The following is a 27,146-nucleotide window of genomic DNA, read 5'->3' as shown; positions in this document are numbered from 1 at the left end:
CACTGAAACCCTCATTGTGTATTGGACAAAATAAATAAATAAATAAAATAAATTCGCTATGGTTACCGATCTTAAAGGTGGCTTTTTAAAAATAAATCAATACATTATTTCTGTAACCAAAGTAAAACACATCAGCTTCAAAAAAAATTTTTTGTCCCACACACAGACAAAACAAAATAACAACAACAAAAAATAATGTATTCCAAGTTCATGCTCTGAAATATATCTAGGTCAGGCTTTGAAATCAATGCTTTGCTTCCCGTAAAATAAGTCAGATTCAAATTCCATTCAATTTTTTTTTAAAAAAACAATGTTCATAAATTAAAACATTCATAAATGCAGACAAAACCTTTTCAAAATAATTTCTTTTCAATTAAACTTTTTAAACCTCTAAAAATCTTCAAAAGAAAAGCAAACCAAATCAAAACAATGAAAGGCTTGCTCACTTCCTCCCCCTTTCTCTTCTCAGGCAGGAGAAGGGAGGTGAGGAAAGGAAAAAAGAATGGTTAAAAGTGAACAGCCAAACTGAAAAGGGAGGGCTGTCTCCCCCCCCACTCCCCCTCAATGCAAAAGGATCCTTTGTTTTTCTGAGCACTACACAGAAACATAACACTTTTTTCCCACTCATCATTCTCTCAATTCTACACATCATTATTATGTTAAATCCCCCTTTTTGTTACTACAGAGCTCTTGACTTTTTGACTGGGCTATTTGCCCCTTAAAATCTTTTACTTCCTTAAGCAAAAGTTTTTAAAACTCTTTGTCTTCTGGTTCAGAGAAAGATTCTTTTTCCTTCTCTGAACGTAAATGTTCCTGAATCTGGCTGTAAGATATTTTTCTCTTCCAGACAGAATTTTCTCAAAGGTCCCTCTTTTTCTCTCTTTAATTTAAGACCTTTGTTTCTCTTTACATCTGCAGACTCTTTTATTTCCCTTTATTCTCTTTATTCTTTGTCTCTGATATTTAAATTCTGCTTTCACTACTGTAAGGAGGAAAAACTCGGTAAAAACGGCTGTATTGGAGAAGGTCCATTCTTATTCCGGGACTGCCTTCTGCCACACGAATCCCAGCGACGGGTTAGGTCCCACAGAGTTGGCCTTCTCCAGGTCCCGTCCACTAAACAATGTTGTTTGGCAGGACCCAGGGGAAGAGCCTTCTCTGTGGTGGCCCCAACCCTCTGGAACCAGCTCCCCCCCAGCGATCAGAATTGCCCCCACCCTCCTTGCCTTTCGTAAGCTCCTTAAAACCCACCTCTGTCGTCAGGCATGGGGGAATTGAGATATTCCTTTCCGCCCAGGCCTATACAAGTTATGCATGGTATGTTTGTGTGTATGTTTGGTTTTTAATAAGGGTTTCTTAATTATTTTAAATATTAGATTTGTCATATGCTGTTTTATTATTGTTGTTAGTGCCCCCAGTCTACGGAGAGGGGCGGCATACAAATCTAATTAATTTTGTTTCGGGATTTAAAAAAATTATTAATTATTAATTAATTAATATTTTTTAAAAATCCCCAAACAAAAATTATTTTTATTTCAGCACTATCTTTTGCCAATTCTACTTTGGCAGTCAGTTGTTGTGGTGGTGGGAGGAAGCAGAGGTTCTTATACATCACGTTAAAGCATCACGTTTTTCATGGGTATCCCCTCTTTTCATTATGTGTATGCGCAAGGTTCAACAACTTTAATTTCTGCGGCCGAGCGGGTGGGAGAAAAATAACCAAGTCACTGCTTAGGGATATATCGTGACCAAAAGCTGCGCAAGCGCAAAAAAATTGTACGGGGGAAACTACAACTCCCTGCCACCTTTGCGTCCAAGTCCCGTAAAGAAGCCCAGTGCAATGTGCTTGCTGTTGCTGCAGCATTAGTAGAAAGTGTGTCACTGGGACACGAGGCTCTCCCTAGGAGTCACATGGTGGATGTTCCTGAGCCGCGTGCTGGTGTCTGCACAGCTGCAAGGAGAGAGTGAGCTTTGGCAGATTAACATTTCGCAGGCGAAGGGAGAGGCAGCGGCATAATCGAGCTCCCCGGCTGGCGTGAGAGAATCTTTGCACGCGCAGCCCAGCTCCAGCTCTTCCTAAACTGAGCGTCGGTGCAAATTACAAAGTTTTTAAAAAGCAAGTCGCAAGATGAGGTTCCTTTGCATTACAATATAACTTCGGGCAGGGTGGGCAAAGAAGAAGAAAGAGGAGGGAAAAGAGCCCTTTGCTTTCCTCTCTCTTCACCAATCGAATCCCAACTCGCGTCGTCGCTTGATATGAATGACAACCATCAGCTGAACAGGATGGCAACTTTGGACGACAACAACAATGCCCCAGGTAAGACCCCGCTTTTCATCTATCGGATTTCGACATTGGTTTAATCTTCCTGTAACTAAAAAAAAAACCCCGCAGTGATTTAAAAGCTCCTCATTCGCACCTTTGATATCATTTTGTGTAGGACAAAGTCCAGTCACGGAGCTCAGCTCATGTTTTGGTTTGTGCGCTAGCACTTCAGCTAACTGGGGGTCTATTTTACTGGGAGGGTAGGCAGGGGTTTCTCTCTGACACACACAAATAAGGCGGTTATGTATGAAGTTGTTTCTGAAACTATATAGGATAAAGGAGCTTTGCCGGACCTCCAGCCCCACAGAATATACTTTGGAAACCGCATAGATCCTTTCTTCTACCTCGCTCTCGTCCCCCGGTCAAAGATCATTTAATTTGCCACCCGTGCACTCTGGCTCCCTCTTGGGGACCGGGGAAAAGGGAAGCAAAGTTTAGATACCAGTTTTAAGGGAGGAGATCAACCGCGGAAAGGGCAAAGACTTGGGCCACTAATAGTCGCAGGGCGACGCCCTTTCTTGTCCTTTGAATCGAGGGCCAGATGGCGAACGAGGGCAAGTCCGGAAGAGAATGGGGCTGTTTTGCTTCCCTGTTGCGCCACACAATTATTTTTCAATGAACTTTCGTCTGAGGAAAGTCAAGAAATTCGTAACCTCTCTCGATATTCCCACTTCGCCATTGTGTTTAAACCTCCCCCCCCGTGGGGGGGATGTTTGTCGTCCCCGAGGAATTTCCGTCTCTCGACGTTTGAAATCGTTTTCCCCACTCTGGATTCCCCCCCCTTTTTTTTTGTGGGGGATTCCCCCACTGAGGGTCTCACGTGTCCTGTGTTCGGACTCAGCCACGTGCAAAGTTTGTTTTCCTCACCGGCCCCGCCCCTGCCACCCATTGGCCTATCCCGCCTCAATTGGCTCTTCAACCACGCCCATTTTCTAACGTCATCATTGAGGAAGCAACAGTGCCCTGTCTCCTTCCTCCTGGGTGGGCGTTCGGGTGGTTTTTTTTGCTAGTGGGCGGAGGAAGAATCGGAACCAATGGAGAGCGAGGGGAAGGGCAAAGCGTGAGGGGCGGAGGTTAGTCAACAGAGGGGAACCATGTGCCAACGGGACACGTTGGGGGAGACTCGTCCGACCTGCTAAGCTTATTGTCCCGTCTCCTATTCATTACACTGCGCGAGGAACGGCTCTTAATATCTTTGGCGCATTTGAAGATTCTGGTTAAATCATGAGGTCCGAATGCCGGCTTGCCTGAGTGCAACCCGCCTGTCTTGGGACGTGCCCTAGGTAAACTAAAAATTAAGTACTGTAATGCGAGTATGCCATTACTCGCAAATTAAGTATGAGAGTATCCTCTTCATTTTATTCTGCCCACCACTACTAACCACACCAGGTGGCAGCTTCTAGCTAACCTTGACTAATTGTAGGAACTACTGACAGGAATCCAGTCTATTTTATTTATTTTTATTTATTTATTTTGTCCAATACACAATGAGGGTTTTAGTGGGTATATATATATATATACATACACATAGTAAATACATGATGATGGTTATAGAGGTGATACTCATAGTAAAATATATCTATGAAAGAATAGAAAAGATATAGGAATAGAACGTATCAATGAAAGAATAGAAGAAGAGATATAGGAATAGAAGAAAGCAATAGGAGATATAGGGGAACAATAGGACAGGGGATGGAAGGCATTCTAGTGCACTTGTACTCGCCCCTTAGTGACCTCTTAGGAATCTGCATAGGTCAACCGTGGATAATCTAATCTACTTGCACTGTAGACGGGATAGGGAAGTTAAAAACACACAAGTACACACATTTATGTATTTTCGAAGAAGACAGATTAAGCTGCTTGGAAAGCTGCCAAGGAAAATTCATAAACAGCTGCAAAGAGCTGAACTTGAGGCAAGCTCTGAGGTTGCATTTCTTTAAAGGTAACAATGTCACCACACAGTACAAGAGAAATAAGGTCATGGAGGGGACTTCCTGGGACCCTACTTCCTCAATCCATATTGCTGAATTTCTATAGAAATGAAACCTATTGCAATTGTCCACACCCCAAGGAGTTGCGCTAGTATCAATTTGGGTTTAGATTTCTTTGTGAAAGCGGTTTGTAGATTGGAGGCTTTAGTTTGGGATTAAGAATAAACATTTTAGTTCAGCATAACTGCAAATACTTTCTCTACAAACATTACTCAACCTGATTCTGAAACTCTTAGGTTTGAGCCTGTTCTTAGCCACAACAATGGTTAAAGCACTGCTTTAGTGTTCATTCCAGCTCACCAAAGGGATCTTTCACATATCATGACCTATTAATATACATATTAATCTGTTTTAATAATTGATCAAGTTCCCCTCTTCCTGATGTCTTTATATCTAAAGAGTTCTTATGCAATGCTTTGCATTGAGTCTAATGTCCTTGTGAATTGAAAAAATTGACAAAATCTAGGTTTGTGTTTAACATGTTGGCAATGCTCCAATATTATCTACAGCCACTCCCAAACCTCCATGTGCCTTGCCCACTCCACATGCCTTTTGCTCTGCCCACCCCGGCGCCTCTTGTGGCAGCGGCTCCCTGCAGCCGCCGGCCGCCTTTTGCCCTGCCCGCCCCCACACCTCTCGCGGCAGCGGCTCCCTAAACCGCTGGCCACCTTTTTCATAGCCGGCCCCACGCCTTACCTTGCCTACAGGGGTGCCACAGGCATGGTGCTCTCCTGTGCCACAGGCATCTCTCTCCTGCAGCACAAGAGAACATCGCGTGACCGTAGATGGGCAGCAGCCAGAACGGGCAGGTTACCTTTTGCCTTGCCTGCCCCCTGTGAGTCTCACGGCAGCAGCTCCCTGAAGCTGCCGGCTGCCTTACCCGCCCTACTTCTCCTCTTGTGTCAGTGACTCCCCACCACCACCCACTCCCGCCTGCCGTGCCGCGAGCCTGGTCCTTATTTTGCCTGCAGGGGAACCATAGGCATGGTGCTCTCCTGCGCCGCAAGCATCTCTCTCCTGCGGCACGAGAGAACATCGCATGGCCATAGATGGGCAGCAGCCGGAACATGTGCAGCAGCCGAAATCTCATGCGCGGACCTCTTTCCGGCGACAAAAATTGACAGTTTCTTAGCTTCTGCGCATGCGTGGAAGCAAAAAAAACAGCAATTTTTTACCGGAATCTCTCCGGCTTCTTGTGCACGCGCATACACGAGCAGCCGGAACCAGAAGGGGCCTACACGCTCCGCTTTCCATAGGGGAACAACATTTCCGGGCGTTCCGGCTGGAGCCCATGACTGCATATATTGCTAACAGACATGACACACCTTTGACTTCTTCAGACCCATTTGGAAGTTCTCCAGGTTAATGTTCTCGTAACATTCAGTGCCATCTTGTGCCTTCAAGCATTATTTATTCTCTATGACTCACCTGGGATGGTCTGTTTTAATATTCCTGGGAGGGACATAGCTTCCTCCACTGGGATTCCCTGCTCCACCCATCAGGGTGTGATGTGGCAGATTTTCGAACCCTACTGCTTACCTGTTAAAAAATAGGAAGGAAGAGTGTTGTAAAGGAGAGGGCAGGAGCAGAGGAGAAAAAGGCCCCTGAGCCCAGGATTTGGCAGGAGTTGCCTTGGATCCCAATCAGAATCAAGATGATGGAAATGTTTTTGCCTTAACCAGCCAAGAGAGTTGGCTGCTCTCCAGGTCTCTGCAGCCCAGCAGTTCTTAATTCAACGAGATGCCGTAATTTGGATGTCTTCCTCCTTCTTTGTCCTTGGTAACTTTCTTGGCCATTATGCTTAAATTCAGAGACAGACAAAAATTCCAGATTAGTACTGGGCTGCATGACATTTGGAGCAGTCTAAACTGGGAATAGTGAATTTGCTTCCAGAATCATTGTTGTCTTTAAAATGCCTGAGAATTTCCTTTGGCTGCCGTACTGCGATTGGTGCCTTTTCTGGGTAAGAAATGTCATTCATATATTCCCACCCACTCTCCCACTTTTTGCAGTCTTCAGATAGCATTTATACCATTTTTATCTTCTATAGCTGCAGAAGGAAAAAAGAGATCTTTCATTTCCCCACTTTGAAACCTAATTTCTGTAGAACCATCATGAATTGGCGCGTAAGTCGGTTGCCTCTGGCTCATTTTAAAGGGAGAAAAAGTCCCTTATACTGTAATGAAAGAGGTCAAAATGAATGAAAAAGAGTTCGGGACATTTTCCCAATTCTTTAGCCCCCATCCTGTTTTTTTCTGTTGTCTAAGAAGATTAAGTTCTAGATTAAAAGTTACAATTTCAACGGGAGCAGTAAGCCAGGTTCCAAGTGTTTTGAGGATTAGAGCAGTGTTTCCCAACCTTGGCAACTTGAAGATATCTGGACTTTAACTCCCAGAATTCCCCAGCCAGCAAATGCTGGCTGGGGAATTCTGGGAGTTGAAGTCCAGATATCTTCAAGTTGCCATGGTTGGGAAACACTGGATTAGAGGATAATTACTAGAGATCCTTTTTAATCTGGAAGCCTGGAAGCCTCTTGGAGGTGGGGGAATGCCTGAAATGGGTTGATATTATCTATAACGCTAGAACTGGAGGTGAGACAGTAGTGTTTCAGATTCAGTGAATTTAGTAATGTAGGAAGCACTGCAAACAAAATCAAATAGGTGCAACTTCAAAATCAAATAGGTGCAACATTTATTTATTTTTTTTGCAGGAAAGTATTACAGAGATTTTTTTTCCATCTGGAGAAGCATTCTTCACTTTAGTCCCAGTTTTGGGTGTAAAATATTTTATTAGGGCAGTTGAAGTGATAAGTTTCCCTCTTTATAATAATATAAACGGTAGTATAAGGTTAGAAGACCTTAGTTAGGAGATCTTGCCTTGCTTAAGGCTGGTGACACCACCTTTTTTTGACAGTATGTGATGTACAGAAGCTGAGCATGAGTGGCAGGTTCTAGTAGTACAGTCTTCTCAAACGTGATGCATTTCAGATATTTTGGAACAGCAGACCCAGAAATCCCTGCCAAGACCTCAGTTTGGGAAAGGCTAAATTGATTCATGCCGCCCTCTTCCCTGTTGGCAAAGGAGATTACTTTTGGATTGCCAGCTATTGTCTTAGGTTCACCTAAGCAAGCAGTCCCAGCTCTTCAACTGCATCTAACGACTGAGCTAACTTGGCAGTCCTAGTCAAGATTGGCTTGTTGTCAAAGGCCTTACCTGGGCACTTAATGTGTTTCCCCCATGTGATCTTGTTTATAAGCCTTCTGGCATGTACGACTTTGTTTTTGTTGCTCCAAAATTCCTTGGCATTAATACTTGCCTCCTGGCAAGTGGTCTGGTTCTGAAACCTTGAGTCTTTTTTTTAATCAGCAGGTTCCCGATTCAATTGATCTTTTGGACGCGATGGATTTTTTCAAAGAAATAATTATTTTGGCTTCCACCTATTTTGCTATAAGTCATTTGCTTCATCCTTTTCCAAACCCATCCCATTCGCAGCTTAAGATATAGGTCAACATCTGAAAGCAGAAAGAATTGGATTGCAAAATAAATAAAGTAATTTTGGTGAGATGAGTTCAAAGTTTGCAGCTAGGAAATAAACTTTATAAAAAGATTTATTCAGATGTGTTTGGGGAGAAACTGCCATTCTGCACATACATTGGGCTGCCTTGTTTTCTTACTCCTAGTTTATTTAGATTTATTGCATTCTGTAAATGCTTTTTAGAACATGGACACTTTGTTCCCATTCACTGTTCTGCCACATCTTATGTAACTTGCTTGTTCATACTGTAAACTGATTCACTAATTGCCACTTTTTTGGTATATGATGATTCATATGGTATGAGAGGCATATAGGAAATAAATAAATATTGTATTTGCAGATGATGAGAGTTGACATATCTTTCTTAAAGTATCATGCTAGCTGGAGATTATCAAAAACGCTTCTGTATTCCTGGAATAAAATGTTTGAAACTCAATTGATCCAGTAGATAAGAAGCAAGGAAATATTCTCATTGAAATTTAAAGTTTGGAAGGTACGAGGAGGCCATCTAATCTAAATGTCTACTGCAAGAATCTTACTAAAGAATCCTTGAATGTGGGTACGTCAGTCCTCCCTAGAGACTTGTTCCTCTGGCTGAGATGGAGTATTCTCATGGAATTCGTGCTTCACATATATGACTAGAAATTCTAGATTGCTAGCTGTGTATGAAATAGGGAAACAATTTAATCCGAAATCAATCTTTTGATGAATGTGGGAGGCTTCCTATTATTACCCTTAGCAGCTTGCTAAGTCTTCAACTATTTGCTCACCAAGCATTTCTTGAACCACATTGTTTCTCTGCTACTATAATAAATAAAATGTTTTCTTTTCTCTACTACATTCAGAAATGTACAAATCTCTCATGTCCTGTTTTAGTAACATTTTTCCAAGATAAAGATTTGGGAAGGTGTTTCCATCTCATCTCTTTCTCCTTTCCTTTCTCCTCTACATTTCTAAAACCTGTCACTTTGGTCATCTCTAACCTGAACTTTCTTAATGTGCAAGAATGGCCCTTCCCAGAATTCCCAGCCGAAATGACTACAGATATAAAATGCGGTCCTGGCATTATTCCCTATTTGGCTCCAAAAGGTGTGGGTTTGTGTGTGTGTGTGTGTGTTTGTATATTGATGACCCTGGGATTAATCCTCAACTAGATGGTATGCTATAGAGCAGTGTTTCCCAACCTTGGCAACTTGAAGACATTTGGACTTCAACTCCCAGAATTCCCCAGCCAGCATTTGCTGGCTGCGGAATTCTGGGAGTTGAAGTCCAAATATCTTCAAGTTGCCAAGGTTGGGAAACACTGCTATAGAGATCCAGTTACCTGGCAGAAACAGTTCAGGTGCTTTACTCTAGGGTAAGAGAGATTATCACAATCTTTTTTTCTCTTTATGCAGGTGGTGTGATCAGTTACATTGGTTCAAATGGATCATCCCCAAGCCGCACCAGTCCCATCTCTCTGTGCGGCAGTGACAGTATGAATGGCAGCTGCCAACTGGTTTCCCACCCAACTTTTCCTAACTACTTCCCACCTTCGCCCACTGGATCTCTGGTGCAGGATTCTGGACGCCTCTATGGGGGCTCAGCTGCACTTGATGATGATGCCTCCCCATCCTCGTCGTCTTCCTCCTCCTCTTCCTACAGCTCTGGAGGGTCTCCAGTGGGACTCCAAGTGACCTTAGATGATGGGAGGCGCGTCTCCCCTATCAAAAGCACCAGCAGCAGCATCACGAGTGAGTGATGAACTGGAAGGCTGCGCTTTGGGGGATGGGATCAGATTGAGGATGCTGAGGTGAGCATGGATTTGAGAGTGAATGTTGAGATGACCACATCTGGCAAGATAGTTGTGGGCTTACAGCTCCATCAACTACCGACTGTTTTGGCAGACTGGGGGATTCAGGTATTTCAATTCTTAATGTTGCCTTTCTGACAACATTGATTCCAGCTGCGTTTCTCAAAACCAGCTATGTGCATCCGATGTTTGAAAGCTCACCAATGTTGAAGAGGCTGAAGCTGTAGAATTGTGAGTCCAGTCTTCAGGCAAAGAACCTCATAGCCTTTGTCTCTTTTTCTCCTTCAGAACTCAATGGGATGGTCCTTCTATGTAAAGTTTGTGGCGATGTTGCTTCCGGCTTCCATTATGGTGTCCATGCCTGCGAAGGCTGCAAGGTAAGGTACTTCCGGTACTTTGAACAAGGAGAAAATATGTCTCATATCAATGAATCTCTGAGAAGATACCTTTTTTTTACAAAGTCTTTGATGAAATTGAGAGCTGCTTGTGAGCATATTATGCTCTAGAGCAGTGTTTCCCAACCTTGGCAACTTGAAGATATCTGGACTTCAACTCCCAGAATTCCCGGCTGGGGAATTCTGGGATTTGAAGTCCAAATATCTTCAGGTTCCCAAGGTTGGGAAACACTGCTCTAGAGATCAAGTCTGTCTTATCAATTGCTTTTAGTGACAACAAAGATTTATAGTGTGATTATCGTAGAACGGCCTCAGAGTTGACTGCTTGAGACTCCCCATCCAGGTGCACTGATACTTAATAGTGACATTCCAAGCTGTATTATTTGGGAATAATGAAATCTATCAGCATTTCTAGATGGAATAGCTGCAAGAATGCCTTGAATAGTTACATGCGGCTAATCAGAGCATTCTCTGCAGTCAATTCTGCTTCAGCTATAAAAAATATTTTAATATGAAGGCAAAATAGTGCGCTATTTTTTAGAGAAGCTTACTTGCAATTATTATGGAGAAAAGACTTTTGTGTCATACTTTATGTAGGTAAATAGCAAATACAGTTCATTTCTCCTCTCAGATTTGCACTAGACCAATGTTTCTGAACCTAAGGAACTATAAGACTTTAATTTTAAATTTCAGTTTTCAACTTTCAATCAATATGGAGAATTTTGGGAGTTAAAATCCACCAGTCTTCAACTTGCCATGGTTGAGATTGCTCTGGGACAGTGATGGCGAACCTATGGCATGTATGCCATAGGTGGCATATGGAGCATATCTGATGGCATGGGAGCCGATGCCCTAGCTCAGCTCCAATGTGCATGTGTGATTTTTGGTTCGCACAAAGGCTCCGGGAGGGCATTTTTGGCTTTCAGAGAGCTCTGGGGGATGGAAGAAGGCATTTCTCCCCCCCCAGCTCCAGGGAAGCTTTTGGAGCCTGGGGAGGGCGAAACACGAGCCTACAGGGCCACCAGAAGTTGGGAAACAGACCATTTTTGGCCTCAGGAGGCAGGGGAAGCTGTTTTCATCCTCTTGAGGCAGTGAATTACGAGTGTGGATATTCACACATACACGATAGCACGCACCCACCCTCTTTCGGCACTTGAGGGGAAAAAAAGGTTCTCCATCACTGCTCTAGGACATTTTTTTCCTAGAGCTAAGCATGAAAACACTTGAGAATGTATGGGAAAGCACTTGCTGTTACATTTTCGCTTCCCAATCTCAAGAGAGATGTATTGAAACACACCTACTAAGAATTAACGACCAGGCACAGCTAATCACTGCCTAGGTTAAGTGAAACACTTGTCTCTCACAATTGCAGGGTTTCTTTCGGCGCAGCATCCAGCAGAACATCCAGTACAAAAAGTGCCTGAAAAATGAGACCTGCACCATCGTCCGCATCAATCGGAATCGTTGCCAGCAGTGTCGCTTCAAGAAGTGTCTGAGGGTTGGCATGTCTCGTGATGGTGAGTTCTTGAGCAAGAAATGAAGGGATCTCAGGGAGAATAACAGTCTAGTTTTGGTGTAAATCTTTTGGTGGGCTTTGATGGGTGATCTGAGAAGATCTGCACCAAAGGGCAAGTCATATGCACTGCAGAAGAGATTTTGGGTTGTCTTCCACCTGCAACTCTTCCGATCTACACTTGGGTGCAGATGTTCTTGACCTTAGAGAGCCCCTAAACGTATAAAACGGCAAGAGATGGGTGGGGAGAGCGGAGTGTCAGGTGACTGCCTTTATCCACTGTGATGTACCTCCTTGAGATACTAAGATTAAGCTTTTGCCTAGTGCACTTGGACAGCTTTGCTGAAGAGTTGGGAAAGGTTATGTGGGGTTGTTTTTTGGGGGGTTTTTTGGATTGAGCAAATACACTGCTCAAAAAAAATAAAGGGAACACTTCAACAACACAGTATAACTCCCAAGTAAATCAAACCTCTGTGAAATCAAACTGTCCACTTAGGAAACAACACGATTGACAATCAATTTCACAGGCTGTTGCGCATATTCAACTTTGTACAGAACAAAGTATTCAATTAGAATATTTCACTCATTCAGATCTAGGATGTGTTATTTGAGTGTTCCCTTTATTTTTTTGAGCAGTACAGTATATTTTAGTCTTTTAGAATTTGCTAGCATGGATTGTTCTCTAAAAGGAGGATTAAGCACAGTTGGACTAGTTAGTAGTTGGATCGGGGAAGGCTAGGAAATTTCAGAAATTTATGTTGGAAAAAATGGAAGCAATGGTAAGATACTTTGTACTGTTGCGATGATAATGCCGATATATGCCACTTAACTCTAAGGAATTTGATATGTGTGAAATTCCTAGATTTCCATTGAAGTTTATCCTACTATTGTTTCCTTTGTCACCTACCAAAAGGAAAGCAGAATGTTTGACCACAAGGCACATAGGTTCTTTCATGGGTCCATTAATGGAAAGTCTTTGAAGATGAAGTTTATCCCATCCCTGCTTTGCTTATTGGAAGAATATTTCCTTTTAAGGATTATAATACCCACGTTGATCCTTGGATTGCACAGAAATATTTCATGCATCGTCATCTTTTTTTCCTGTGTTCTTTGCAGCTGTACGATTTGGACGCATCCCCAAGCGTGAGAAGCAAAGGATGTTGGCTGAGATGCAGAGCGCAATGAACAACATGGCTAATAACCAACTGAGTGCACACTGCCTCCCTGAGAATCTGCCCACAGGACACCCACAGTCCAGTACCCTCTTGCTGGGCCACCAGTCTCAACTGGCACCTTCTTCCCCACCATCCCGTGCAGCCTCCCCACCCCAGATTTCTCCTTGCTATTCCCAGTTTTCTCAGCAGCTGACACCTCCCCGATCCCCAAGCCCTGAAGATGTCATGGAGGATGTCATTGCACAAGTGGCTAAAGCCCACAAAGAAATTTTTGTTTATGCCCACGACAAACTGGCCACAGGGTCCCAACCACCCACAGGGAGCAACAGTTCTCCTAGTTGGGACAACAACTGGTTGATCAATGGCCACCACAACAATGGGGTGCATCTTCAGAAGGACAATTGGAATACTGGCTCTGCCTCTAGACCTGCTTGCCACCAGAATATCAATGGTCATAGGTTTTGTCCCTCTGGGGAAGCAGATCTTTCCCTTAGGCAAGGCGAAACCAGTATCTTGGTAAGTGTTACTTTGCTGTGGAAGTTCCCATTTGCCTTTCCAATTCAATTGTTGCTAAATTGTCCTGCTGGTGGTGGTGGTGGTGGTAGTTGGGCTTAATGTGGTCAGATAATCAAGTACTTCCCTGGTATGGGAATGAAATTCAAATCAAGAAAGTTATGTTCATTTTAGCTATTTGGTTAATTATTCGCCCTGTGATTTGGGTGTATTTTTGTCCCTACTATTTTTATGTTCTGGATGCTTACTATTTATTAAAATTAGATTAGTTGTTCTGGTGCCTTAAGAGAAGTTGTTGCTTTATTTACCTAGGGAAGAATGTTTACTTCCCCTTCTGTTCTTGAAGCTTTCTATTTCAAGAAAAATCGGTTCTGAAGATTTTGTTTTTATTTCACAAATGAAATAGCAAACAATAAATTTTAATATTTATTAGAATACAAAAATAATGCCCGCCTATTTTGAATTCAGTAATCTTTCAGAGCCTTTTGACCTGAGTGAAGGTCAGAGAATCTCCCCCATTAAGAAACCTTGGGTGTGTAATCAGAGGTTGCCATTATTTAGGAGGTATCTGCTGAAAATATTGGCAGATGGATCATGCTTGTTCAATTATGCATGCGATGGAATGGCCGGGTGCATTGAAAGTCCTCAGTATTTCACTCTGGTTGCTATTACTAAGTGAAAGCTCATAATTTGTTTTAAAAAAACAACAAGGAAATCAAAGTTTGCTAAAATTTTATTTAAGAATGTACATCACAATTAGCAATAAGAAAGGAATTTTTTTTTCTTAGAATGGAAAAAAATGTATGCAAACAGCCAAAAATGTGCTTAGAAGCTTATTTTGCAGGCTTACCTATTTCCAATCATTTAAATCCATACCCTTATTTGTCCTTACATGACTATTTCCCCTCCCAACAGGCTTGCCCAGTGAATTGTCATCCTCCTGGTTATAGTGGCCGCACATTTCAGGAGATTTGGGAGGATTTCTCACTGAGCTTTGTGTCAGCTGTACGAGAAGTTGTGGAATTTGCTAAACACATTCCGGGATTTCAGGAGCTGTCACAACATGACCAAGTCTCACTACTCAAAGCTGGCACATTTGAGGTAGGAAAATTTCCACCCACACTAAGATCCTCCTTAGTCACAAGCTATTGATATTCTGTGCCGGGAAAAACTTCTTCCCACAAACCTACTTCTTATTTGTCAACAGGGCAGAGCAAAGGTTGTTTTGAAATCCCATCACAAATTTCCATCTCTTTTAAGAACCGAGAAAGCATTGGAAAGACATTATATGTTGGCTTCTTTCTCAAATATAAATTACAAATAATTAAGATTGTTGTCAGGATGATCTGCTTCTGGAAGGCTGTAACCTAACTGACACCAAGAGCAAAATAAGTAGTTTAAAAACCAGGAAAAGAATTTGGGCTGAAATTCTGACAAATTGTTTTTCTTTGAGATCTTTGAAAGAAAGAAAAAACCAGCTACAGTGTGGTTTGATCATTAGCATGTTTATTTATACGTAAAATTGCAACCTAACTTGAGGGATGAATAAGATCATTTTTTGCAAATTAATAGTGGAGAAAAAGGTTAGGGCTAATTCTTACCAACATGTCTGTAGGGAATGGAATTGCTTGTGTACTTGGGTCATCTCGGCAGTATCAAAAATTGTCCTTTTGTATCTTCGTGTATACTCAGAAGAGTGGCTTTTGTTGCACACCTTTTCATAAAACAAATATGAGTTCCTATAGATGCCACTGGTCCTGATGTTACTATGTAAATGTTTTTCAATGTTACCACTTGTTTTTTTGACATATAGTCAAACTTTTATGACTTCAAAATAAAATTAAAGAGTCAACATAGTTCATACCGACATGTCAGATATGTTTTACTGGAAATGTGGATATTTATATACATAGTAGCAGAGAAAGTTAAAAGTAACTTCATGCTTTAGCCCATGGGATTGTCATATCTCTCAAGTTTATGCTACAGTAGTTTGCATTAGATTCTTAAATCCATTGAAGTAATTGATGAACTAAGATTCTTCATTTTGAGTCAGAAATTGTTGCCATGGCATGAAAGGCACAAATTACAATTATAATCTTTCCTAAATTGTAATTATAATCTCAAAGTTTATTATGTCATTTTGGTGTTTTTAAAAAAAATGGAAAAATGCATTTGACCAGTGTTTGTGGGAACATACTTGTATTCTGAAAGCTTTTTTTTCTTTTCTCTCCAACCCCAGGTGTTGATAGTTCGGTTTGCCTCCCTTTTCAATGTCAAGGAGCAGACTGTAACATTCATGAGCCGCACAAAGTACAACCTTGAGGAGTTGTGGGGGATGGGCATGGATGACTTGTTAACATCCATGTTTGAGTTCAGTGAAAAGCTTAGTGCCTTGCAACTCTCTGAAGAAGAACTGGGCCTCTTCACAGCAGTGGTGCTGATCTCTGCAGGCAAGTATCCATTGAGCTAGATTGGTGGGAACTCCAGTTCCATTATGCCGGCTTTTTGATTGCATCCTTTTCCCAGCATAGTTTGTTCTCATTCATTTGCCGTCCTTGCCAATGGCTTTCACACCTCCAGATTTGTGATTCTTCACTACCAAAATGTAACCCCAGCTCCCTCACACAGATCTTTTCTTCTTCCCTACCTTCCAAATACTAGAAACCTTTTAGGTATAACTGAAATTCTCCGTATTCCTCTTCTATCCCAGAAGCACTCCCTTCCACATAATATTTTAACAATATTATGTCCTCAAAGACAAAACCTTTGTTTTGAAGTAGGATGCATGGTGACGGTTCTTTAGAAATAACAACCAATTATGTTTTAAGGATTGTGATTTGCTGATAATCTCTGGCATAATTTTCTGTTACAATTGGGGGCATTCTTGTGACCTGGAGGGAGGCTAGACATTTCTGCAGTCTGGACTCTGGTTTTATGTTCTTCCTCTGCAGCCTTCCTCCGCAGTACTTACTGTCCATTCCTCCCCAATGTAGATCGCTCAGGCATTGAGAACCCAGCATCGGTGGAGCAGCTGCAAGAAACACTGATCCGGGCGCTGCGAGCCCTCATCTTCAAGAATCACCCCCAGGAGACATCCCGCTTTACCAAACTGCTCTTGAAGCTGCCTGATCTGCGCACCCTCAACATGCACTCCGAAAAGCTTCTCTCCTTCCGCATTGATGCTCAATAGAAGATAGTGCAGGCTGAAATACTGCGAGTCCAGGCTCCTGACCAATTCTCCCTGCTTTATTGCACTAACCAGACTATTTTGGGGCCTGGACCTGGCTATCTATTTATGTTGGGTGTAGCAGCTGCTACTCCTGCCTGCTCAGAAACAATAACAGCACAACCGCCTTTGTAAATATATCCGTGTATATTGAATACTCTGTAAAGAGAATACCCCTCTTCCTGGCTGTGGTGCCAACTTCAGGAGAAAAATACAATGAAATCAAACTGCCTGGGTGGTTGTCTTCCTTCTTTTGTTCACTTCTTGCTCTCCTAAGTTGAGACTACTGTGATGATTGGGATCAAGTGTGGCATGATCCTTTAGCTGCTACCAGAAGGAAAGCAAGTTTCAGTGAGAGGCGGATAACTGGAGCCCCATTGGCTATTTCTAGGGAGGGTGATGTGGTCTGAAGTCCTGTAAGAACTGTTAAGTGACCAGGTTCACCTGCCTTATTATTCCTTAGAATCTTTTAAGTTTTCCTTTGGTGTAGGAAACCTACACAAAGGAAACCTTTCTGATGGATGTCACTTAAAGGGCAAAATAATTTTGAAATTATGTCCTTTGTCGGTAGAAATGCAAGGGAAATAACTAAACTATCTTCTTTGAAATCCTCTTGTCTAGCAAAAAGGAAAAAAAAAGAAATAAATGATCACCCATCCTTAGATTCAATTTAAATAAAATGAGGCAATTAGGTATGCTGGCAAATTGGCCCCCGTTTTTCCAGGGCCTGAATGCTTGGTGAACTTTCTGTGTGTAAGGGAGGTTTTACCCAGTAAGAGAGGCTTTGATGGGTAAAATGGTTAGAAGAGAATAGATTTCAGCCCAACCTTATACTCAGTTTTGGCAGTTAAAAAGAAAGGATGTTATGCCAGCCACCATTTACCAGAAATGAGACACCAAAAGTCAGTTGGGGCTGTGAGTTTTTTTTTTGTCTTTGTTTAAGGGTAGGTTTGTTTGTTTTTTTAATCATATATTTATTACATAAATATATAGTAAAATAGACCAGCAACAATTACCATAAAAATATCTTTCTTTAAAATCCTGACCAAAAACACAAAAAGGGTTTAATTTTTCCCCCCCCTGCCCCAGACTTTTCAGGGTAATTTTTTTTTCAAAATCGCACGTCACAGACAAATTGTGATTGTCGTATTTTTTACATCAGCAGCTTCCTGCTTCCCAGATGCAAAAAAAAAAAAAAAAGGGAAAAGAAAAGGAAGAAAAACAGAAACAGAAAAAAGAAAGTTAAGGGAGGGGGGGGGAAGGGATGAGGCAGAGGGAATATTTTATCCACCTGGTTTTTCTTTCCCTCTGAACTCTTCCCCTATAACCCAACTCCCCTTCAGAAAACCCCATCTCCCAAATGTACATTCACTAACTCCCTGCTCACAGTTTCTTTCCCTGCTCTGGACTGCGAAGGGAAAACCACGATGCATAGTATTATTGGGGTTTAAGTATAAAGTTAAGTACAAAGTTGCCTCCTTATTGGAAACTTCTTTCTATTCTTCCATAATCTTTGATGATAATCTGGATTCAAATTATTATTTTTTTAAAAAAAAGAAAAACCCTTTCAGAAAGAAAGAAAAATTGGCTGGGGTGATGGTGAAAGAAAGGTAATAGGATACCATTTATAGGGCTGCATGAGGTATGTATTGGCAAAGAAATACTGAGAGGTGGTGTGGGAATAATAAATCAGTTTCTCTCCCCTCCCCACACATAAATAGGTCTATCGTGGAAAAAAATATGCTTCTTACGGTCATTTAGTGCCCCACATGGATGGAGGGAGGAACTTTGGAGCACTGCCCTAAGAAGCAACACCTTTGCTGTAGATTGCAAAGGGATTTGCTTCTCTGATAGTGTTGGCATGGCGTACGAAATGTGGGAGAGATATTCTGTTTCTTGCACTGAACTCTGGGTAAAATGGGAGCATGGCATGGCAGGGAAGAATGACACCTGAGGTATCAAAGTATGAAGTGTCACGGGAGGGATTCACACCCTGAGATCTCCACATCAACGTTAAGGATAATTTATGGCCTAGGTAGCAGCCTATGTACCCTCCTACCCCAGCTGACATAAGATGGGGGACAGTGCCCTCTATGGGTAAATGGGCACATAGGAATTAAAGTCAAGAGGCCTTCTTTCTCCATTAGCAGCTTTCTTGCGTAGAGTGTCTTGCATATATAAATCTCTAGTACAAAGGGGGGGAGGGAGGGGAGAGCAAATTCTACCTTCCTGCAGTCAAAACACCTTATGCAAAAGCTATTTCAGCCCCCCTTAGGAGGTGGTGTTAGGTATGTGCTGGTGATGGAGAGAAGAGAGAGTTTAAATGAGGACTACAATCAAGACCCTAAAAACAGACATTGACAGGTAGTCCTTGACTTATGGCCATTCATACAGTGACCATCTGAAGTTACGATGGTATTGGAAAAAAGTGACTTATGACAATCCTTGGTATTGTCATTGCTGCTGCCAGCATGCCTGCGGTCATGTAATCACAATTTTGGTTTCTTGCCAACCAGCGTGTATTTGTGATTGCTGCAGTACCCCAGGACCATGGTGCTCTTCCCAGCTGATTTGCAATAAGCAAAGTCAATGGGGGGAAGCTGGATTTGCTCAACAGCTCAATGATTCAGGTAATAACAGCAGCAAAAAGGTAATAAAATCAGGTGTGGCTTGTTTAATGACTGCATCCATTTAGTGGCAGGTTTCAGCTCCAATTGTGGTCTTAAGTCGAGGACTATCTGTGCCATTTTAAAAGCTTAAGGGGGTGCAAAATGGGTTCATCCCTCACAGCTGACAAGGTGATGTTGGCCAGGCTGAAAAGGTTTACTTTGGCTATAATGCCTTAGTTTTTCAAGTAATCTCTGTGAAAAAGGAGCTCCTGCCTATTTCTTGTAAGATACAACCAAATGAAGCTGGTTGTTTCACCACATGATGCTGTTACTTGATCACACTCCAAAGGTGTTGATTGAAACTATAAAGACTGAATTAATCTAGTGTTGTAAATTCAAACAGAAGTGATAATCTGTGCTAGTTTGTTCACAAACTATTTCTATTTAACAATAATGCTGTCTAATAAACCACTGTCATAGAAATGTCAACCAGATCGTCATCCAAAGTCTCAAGGTCTCAAAAGATGAAAAATTTTCTTATTTTTCTTAATACCTCAGGCTTGGTTTTCTATTTTAAGAAAAGAAACCAAGAACTTAGTTCAGAGGTCTTCAAACTTGGCAATTTTTAAGACTTGTGGACTTTAACTTCCAGAATTCTGGGGGTTGAAACCCACAAATCTTAAAGTGGCCAAGTTTGGGGACCCCTGGCCTAGTTTCTCAAATTAAGGAGATACAGAATTTAGCCAGATCACTTCAGCCTGCTAAGCAAGAACAATGAAGGGTTTATAACTCTACGGTGGCTGCTAAGCTGAAATCACAGAAATGTTTCTAATTGGACAAGCCATCTCTCCTTTCTTTCAGAGCCTCACAGGGACAACCAAACACACCAACTAAAGTAGTATAATAATTAGCCAAGTCAAATAAACTAAAACAAATAGCTGACATTTGTCTTCCCCCCTATGCTACCTTCCATTTGAGACTTTGGCAGGAAGCTATGCGTGTATGTTGAGGCAAGCCTGTGCAAAGTGCAGATGGGGTTTACACTTCGTATACATAGGATATCTATGCACAGTTGAAGGAACTATACTTATCAAATATATATGCTCTAGATGAAATTCTGCACAAGCTCACTAAATGAATAAGCAGTCCCACTCATTTCAGGTAGGGTCTAGAACAGTGGTTCTCAACCTTTCTAACGCCACGACCCCTTATTACAATTCCTCATGTCGCGGTGACCCCCAACCATAAGTCTAGTGCCAATTCTCCCAACAGAGCTTTAAGCTGATTGGCAGGAAGGTAACAGAGGGACACCCCCACTGTAAATGCCTGATTGGTCGGATTGTAAGAATATGTTCCAAGGCACAAGAATTGAAGCTTTAAGTTCCTAATTTGTCTTTTCCCGTGGTCTTAGGCAACCCCTGTGAAACAGTCATTCGACCCCCAAAGGGGTCCTGACCCCCCAGGTTGAGAACCACTGGTCTAGAAGCTGTTCCTTTCAGTTCAACTACATGTATTATATGTACACACCTTAATATGTTCAAGCTCTTTCATCCAAGGTAATACCATTTGTGACTATTTTCCCAGGACTATAAAGCTGATCTTACATCTTGAAGTTCAGTATGTGTGGGAAATTTATAAACGAGAGTACCAAAATACTATTTTATAGAGGTTGTACTATTTGGTATAAGGCAATGAGGAATTATTATCCTGCCCCCTCCTCCCTGATGAACCATGCTTTGTAGATTTCAAACACAAGATGTTCCAATTACACCTTTTCAAGGCAGAATTAGTTGGGCTATATATAAAATATTTACAGAATTACAAATGCTGAACAGACTGTTCACTTGATTGATATGTGAAAGTGTGTCCTTGCTGGCAATTTACAGAGTATTATTAAGGCCTCTAGAAAAATGAGTGTAGAGAACTGACCTCAAGATGGGGGGAGCACTGAGGCTTGAATGGTACTTCAGCTGCCCGGACAAGATGGGGGGGATGAAGTGAGGCCAAATGACAAATGTGTTTGAGACAGAAACAAACAACAATGGGGGAAAATGAGGTAAGGTTAACAGCAAGAAGGAAAATGTCTGCAAACATACAGAAACATATATACCTACATTTAAGATATACCTCAACTTTGCCACAAATGCTTGTCGACAGTTCAAAACAGTTTGAACCCAGAGAATAGTCAAGGCTCAGTACTTCTAGCTTTTAGGTATACTCAGCTGGGCACAACAAGAATATAATATTCTTTAGTATGGGAGAGAATCAACCTGTCTACAAATAGGGAACTCAAAACCAGCATGATAGAAGCAGAGACACACTGGCATGTGTGTATGCGACAGGGACCTTCTTTTCATAGAGAAGCAAATTTGAACTAGATATGTTTGTACCTCTTAAGAATATTAAAATACATACAGAATTTGTTAGCCTAAAACACAAGATTGGACATCCATACATCTCAGTCAATTTACACTGCAGATTCACATGTCCCTCATTTTCATGATTACAAATAAAAACATACACATTTAGACACGAGGCAATGCTGATAGTGTGTTAGGGACACATCTGGGGTCACCATAAACCAGAGTGTATCTTTCACATATACCAGGAAGATGTTTATGTAGGAACACCAACAACAGTCAGAATAACATACCCATTGAGATAAAGAATACATGTAACCAGCTCTCGCCTCTGCGGGGTCTCCTGGCAACACCACAATGCCTAAACTATTTCACGGCTTCTACCTTTGATCAATCCACAAGAGGTGCAGAACAACCTGCCTTTGGGTGGCATTCATTTTTACTTGTGCTGTCCAAGTTTTGTTTTTAAAAAAATCCATTAGGGCCCTGGGCTGCCAAAGAGGATGCAGCATCTATAGTATGTATAGTACAGGGAGCAAAGCAAACTCAATCCCTTTCCAAAAAGAAGAGGAGAAAGGCATTAGTTCTAACTGAAGATGGGATTTCGAATAAGGTAATGGTAGGAGGATTATTTGGGATCTGGGCTTTTTTTAGGATTCTGGGTTAAGGGGTAAGTTGCAGATTAGTTACCTATGCAAACCTTTTCAGCCTGGCAAGGAGGGTTATAAGTGGCAAGAGTTTCTGCAGCCCTTTGCAGGCAGCAGAAGTATATAGGTAGTCCTTGTTTAGCAACTGCCCCAATTATGACAGCGATGAAAAAACCCCTATGCAACTAATCCTCCCATTTATATCCTTACAGGTTCTGTAAAGCAAAGGAAGCAAAGGATGGCAAGCGCAACCGGTTTCACTTAACAACCACATCATTTAACAAACAAATTGCCAGGGATAAATGAGGATTACCTGTAGTTCATCCCAAAAGAAACAGCATTAACCTCCAGAGATTTATTTTTCTCTTTTAAAGAACTACGTGGCAGATTTTTGGATAAGTACTTGAAAGGCTGGCTGCTGAGGGAGAGCAGTAAGTCAAGAACTAGCACTAGAGAACAATGTGTTTCTTTCAATGTGAGCCTGTATAGCCGGGACTCCTTGATCTATGGGGAGAGAAGGCTGGGAAAGAAAAAAACAGAGACTGACCTGAGGCAAGGGAACAGTTTTAGCAGACTGGGGAAGAAGATCTTAAAAACCGTTATTCTAGGTCAAAATCAGCTTTTAATTTTTTTTTAATGTATAGCTTATTCTTATTCTAGCCGAAAATAAGAAGAAATGTGAGAACTTCTAAACATCGTAGATAGTTTTTGCAGAATTCTCAGCTTCAGGAATCTTGTTTTTCCCCCCCCCTCTCTCTTCTAGCAAACAGCCCCTCACTTGGATGCCATGGGAATTTAGACAATTGGAATACAATGGTAAAAGGCTGAAGATAATTAATTAAAATGTTATCTGAAAAGGGATTTATTTGGGTTCTTGGCTACAATACTTTGGCTTCAACTCAATGAAATGGAATTTATGGAAGCTGAACTTTAGAATCAACCCAGATGTTTGAGCCAATTAATAATTTCATTCTGGTTTTCTTTGCAGAACATTTAGCAAGGTGGCTAGGTTTGATTGCAGAAAAAAGCAACAACTTTTGAAAAAAAATCCTCAGAAAAGGCATTCTTCATGCTTATTTGTGCAGGGTTTCTTGGCCTAATTAACTAGGCAAGAGCATCCTGGAATACTCTAGAAATGTTTAAAATGCATGGAAGAAATACAAATACACTGCTTCCAAAGGAAGATCCAGAAAAAAATTGGATAGTGGCCACATTTATTTTAGGTGCCAACTTGGGACAAGTATTCCATCTCAAGTGAGCCAAAAAAAAAAAAAGTAACTTTATAAAAAGAGGATTTCAAATGGCTGATTTTTCCCCAGCCTGCTCTTACACAGGTTTTTAGATCTTTTTTCAACTAATGAGTCCAACTTTCTTTTATATTTACATTCATTTCTAACCTAACTGAATTGATATTGTTTCAAACTCCTTTTATAATTGAATTGACCGTTTTTAACGCATGTGTGTAATGTACATCTAAAGACCTCAACTCTCCCTCAAATAACACTCAACTCTTTCAAATGCTACATTCATCACTGACACCAAGCAGGATTTCACACATTCGGTCATCCTAAGAACTACTGGATGTGTCAACTGATTCAGTAAAAACATTGTTTATGTGATCACGTTCAACTCATTCATAACAGAAAATCGTTAGTATGGAAGGTTTATGCTAACAAACATGCTTGAGGCTTAGAAATTACATACCTTGCAAAGCATCTCAATTTCTGAAATGGGTAAGAATGGGTTGGGATAGGAATACTAATCAGCTTTGTGTAGTGCAGATACATTAGTGAAAGCTGTACCTCTCCCTGAATGAAATATGAATAAGGATAAAAAATTAGTTAGCCAGCAAGCACCTTTTGACACGTTTCTGTGATATCTGGGATGCATTACAATATTTTTAGATTGGAATGAATAAATAGAAGGGGAGGGGAAGAATATAAAAAGAGTAGCTTGGATTGAGTTCAATTCTTGATTACGTGGATAATTCTGGATGTATTTTTCCTTGTCAAACTTTATTCAATATTCCAGTTAGAGAATACACATCTCAGAGATATGATTTCAAGCCAAGTCCCTGAGATGCACAGAACCTTAAGGAGCTTTTTTTGTTTCCTTTCTTTACAACAGTTGTATGCCACTAGCTTAATCATGAGCAGTGGGTGGATGTGATGCCAAAATACTATGGCAGTAATAACAGATTGATTTTTAAAATGCAATTGGAAAATGGTTAAGTATTTTCTCCTGCCTGAAAACCTGCTACAGCATATTGCTGTTTTAACAAGACTGTTTAACAACAGTCGAAGGACAATACAGGGGTTACAAGTGGGTGAGTGTCAGAAGCTGATACCTAATGTTCTATTTTATTTATTCAGTGAGTTTCAATTTCAGCTTTCAGATTTTGTTGTAACTTTTCTGGCCAGAAAACCGGTCCCTACTACTCACATCTGCAGAAATTCCGAAAAGATTTCCACCGGAAGAGCCATGGAAAGAAAGCATTGAAAAAAAGCTAAGGAACCTTATGTCCTTATAGGGAAGCATCCATATTTATGGGGCTTGCATAGTGGGGAAAGCAGCAGGTTAAGGCTGGGTTCACACAATGTATGTTTTAACCATGATTTAATGAATAAATCAACTGAGTTCATAAAACATGCTAAACCATGAACTATGGCTTAAAAAGATGGGCAGGTTCTATACAACACGCTAAGCTAAAATCAAGGAAAATCACATTGTGTCTTAACATAACGAATAAAGCCAGCCTAAGAATAATGCAGTAGGCTGAGAGCAATGATTGTATGAAAAAAGTCTATCAAGAAAATGGGAAAGCTGCTTTGGATGGTTATGTTAACACTGGGCACTATTTAAATTGTGATGATATTAGCATAGGACAGAACGCTGGGCTCCTGAAGCAAAACAAGAACAGCACAGAGGCACCTACAGATCACAGCCAATTCCTCTTGTTTTAATCAAATACTGTGTTTTCCTTACTGAATACTCCTTCGAGATAATTGTTTCCATGGTCTAGCATTACCCAGTTGCATTAGCACAAGTAGATATTTACAGTGAAAATCTCCAACCTGGAACTAAGCAAAGGCTGTTCTTGTGAATAAGTGCTATATAAATCTCCATGGATAAGTGCTAAATAAACTTCTGTGTGGAGCATTTGCATGGCACCAGATAGGTCCCACATTCAGTTCGGGGCATCCCCAATTACCAGAATCTACCTTTCGCTCTTTGCACAAGGAAGCAGAAAACGACGTTTCCATGAAAAATGCAGCCCTACCTTTTGTGGAGGATTCCGAATTGCTAGAAACCCAAACAGTCAAATCACTTCATTTCACTGCTCACCTTCTGCTTGATTCTCAGGTGTCATTGCTGAGATAAACGGCCTGAACGTTGGGGATTGCTGCCCACCCAAAGAGAGAATATTGAACTAAAGAGGACACTGGTCTGCTTCCATTTAAGGCAGAAACTTATGTCCATAAAGTGAGTCTTTGATTCAAGTCCCAAGAGTGTATTTTCAATCAAACCTTTAAGATATAAGGTCAGGGCCTGGCAAAAGAATCTCAATGGCCACGTTGAAGCAAATCCAGTGATTTTGGTAGGATTTCCTTCTGGTCAGGGAGTTCAGCTTAATTAATCTCTCTCTCACACAGACACAGGAACAAACACAACACACACACGCTCTCTCATACACACAAGCACACATACCTCATTTTATTGCACAGGGAAGATTAATGTAAGAGGTGAACTGTTTACCAAAGATTTGCAAGCCTGTTTAATGGGACCAATACAGATTTTTGAAGGGACGAGTAATATTAGAAAAGGGCAGAACAGCGAGGGTTTGCAGCAAGAAGGGGCAGTGTTAAGTGGGCTGAGTAAACTAGCTATTTTTCAGAAAGTATGATGAAATTAAGTTTGTAATAAGCCATGTGCAAATTGTGTAGGTGTACAGGGAATAGCATGTTATGACATAAGTAAAATAAGAAAACACCAGTCTTTGAAATTAGTCAACCAGGCTATAAAGTTCCTCATCTTTGGATGTTTTTTCAAATTGTTATTGCATGGATATGAGGCTTTGGGGATAGTTTCACACAGGTTTCTCCAGACTCTAAGCTGAACAAAAGAAGTTTTATCCCTCAAAGAAGTCCAAGAATAGCTCATATCTTCAAGGCAAAACTTCTGCATCTTCTCAAGATACATTATTTCAGTGGGACCCAGTTTTATTCCTTGGGGAAATAGCTGGTGGAACAACTACTGGGCATGGCGTTTCCTCTGCATTTTAAACACAAACATCTAACTCCCGCATCAAGAAAAGCTGAATGCTGCTCTAAGAAAAACCGCAAATGTGGGCTAATTTTGCATAATGTGTTCTGTTTCTGCACCAGAGGTATGTATATCACACACCACTGGAAATCCCAGTTAAGGTCTGTTCTGAGGTTTAATTGGGCTTCATAAGCCATCTTCACTACCATACAAGTTAAAAACTTGCTTCTTTCTTAAAGGAAAAAAAAACATGAGACTGTTCAGATCTGTATTCAACATCACATTTGATGACTGGGGAAAAGGCTGGGATTTAAGACCCCAGACTCCCTTTAATTCAAGCCCAGCAATTATTCCTCATTTAACCCCATGTCATTTAAAGATGATAAAAAATAAAGCAAAAAATCAATCAATCAAACAAAAAAAGCATGTTTTTTTTCTAACCCAAATTTTTGTTTGTGTGATTTTTCTTTTTTGTGAACAGACCCGTACAAAGATTATTCTTCTTAATTAAAAATTATACATACATATATACACACACATACATACATATATATGTATGTATGTATGTATATTAGCTTAAATTGGAGCTGAGTTCTCCATGCGCCGGCCTCTCAACCTTCAGGTGGTACATCCAACATGCACCCAACTCATCATGTAACATTTCCCACGGCGTCTTAAATGAGGTAAGAGGTAAAGGGTTGTTTTTTTTCAACGGAAACCATGTCACAGAGAGAAAGGACAAGGGGGTGGGGGATAAAAAATATACCCCTCTCCCGAATAACATTATATTACAGTTGCAGAAAA

At 41.1% G+C, this 27,146-nt stretch overlaps 1 protein-coding gene across 4 annotated transcripts; it reads left to right on the top strand.

The window, feature by feature from the left end:
• The first annotated feature begins 1,850 nt into the window (after positions 1-1,850).
• NR1D1 (nuclear receptor subfamily 1 group D member 1) lies at positions 1,851-16,694 on the top strand. Of its 4 annotated transcripts, none has more exons than XM_070727338.1 (8): positions 1,851-2,317; positions 9,247-9,582; positions 9,930-10,018; positions 11,409-11,553; positions 12,666-13,240; positions 14,153-14,338; positions 15,477-15,687; positions 16,231-16,694. In XM_070727338.1, exons 1-8 carry the CDS (start codon positions 2,257-2,259, stop codon positions 16,425-16,427), a joined length of 1,800 nt encoding a protein of 599 aa, XP_070583439.1. In that variant the 5' UTR covers positions 1,851-2,256; the 3' UTR covers positions 16,428-16,694. The 4 variants fall into 4 exon arrangements, with proteins under 4 accessions (XP_070583439.1, XP_070583441.1, XP_070583442.1 ...); XM_070727339.1 differs by lacking the exon at positions 1,851-2,317 and adding an exon at positions 3,307-3,606; XM_070727340.1 differs by lacking the exon at positions 14,153-14,338 and having other exon boundaries at positions 1,948-2,317.
• Positions 16,695-27,146: the final 10,452 nt, after the last annotated feature.

This window comes from Erythrolamprus reginae, chromosome Z (genome assembly GCF_031021105.1).
Source record: "Erythrolamprus reginae isolate rEryReg1 chromosome Z, rEryReg1.hap1, whole genome shotgun sequence".
NCBI lineage: Eukaryota > Metazoa > Chordata > Lepidosauria > Squamata > Dipsadidae > Erythrolamprus > Erythrolamprus reginae.
This window is presented reverse-complemented; position numbering and strand designations above follow the sequence as displayed.

Excerpts from the sequence above, each read along its gene's own strand:
- NR1D1 (XM_070727338.1), top strand. The coding sequence starts at position 2,257 with ATGAATGACAACCATCAGCTGAACAGGATGGCAACTTTGGACGACAAC. Across the intron at positions 11,554-12,665 it reads GGTTGGCATGTCTCGTGATG|CTGTACGATTTGGACGCATC; the intron begins GTGAGTTCTTGA and ends TGTTCTTTGCAG. Across the intron at positions 13,241-14,152 it reads AAGGCGAAACCAGTATCTTG|GCTTGCCCAGTGAATTGTCA; the intron begins GTAAGTGTTACT and ends CCCTCCCAACAG.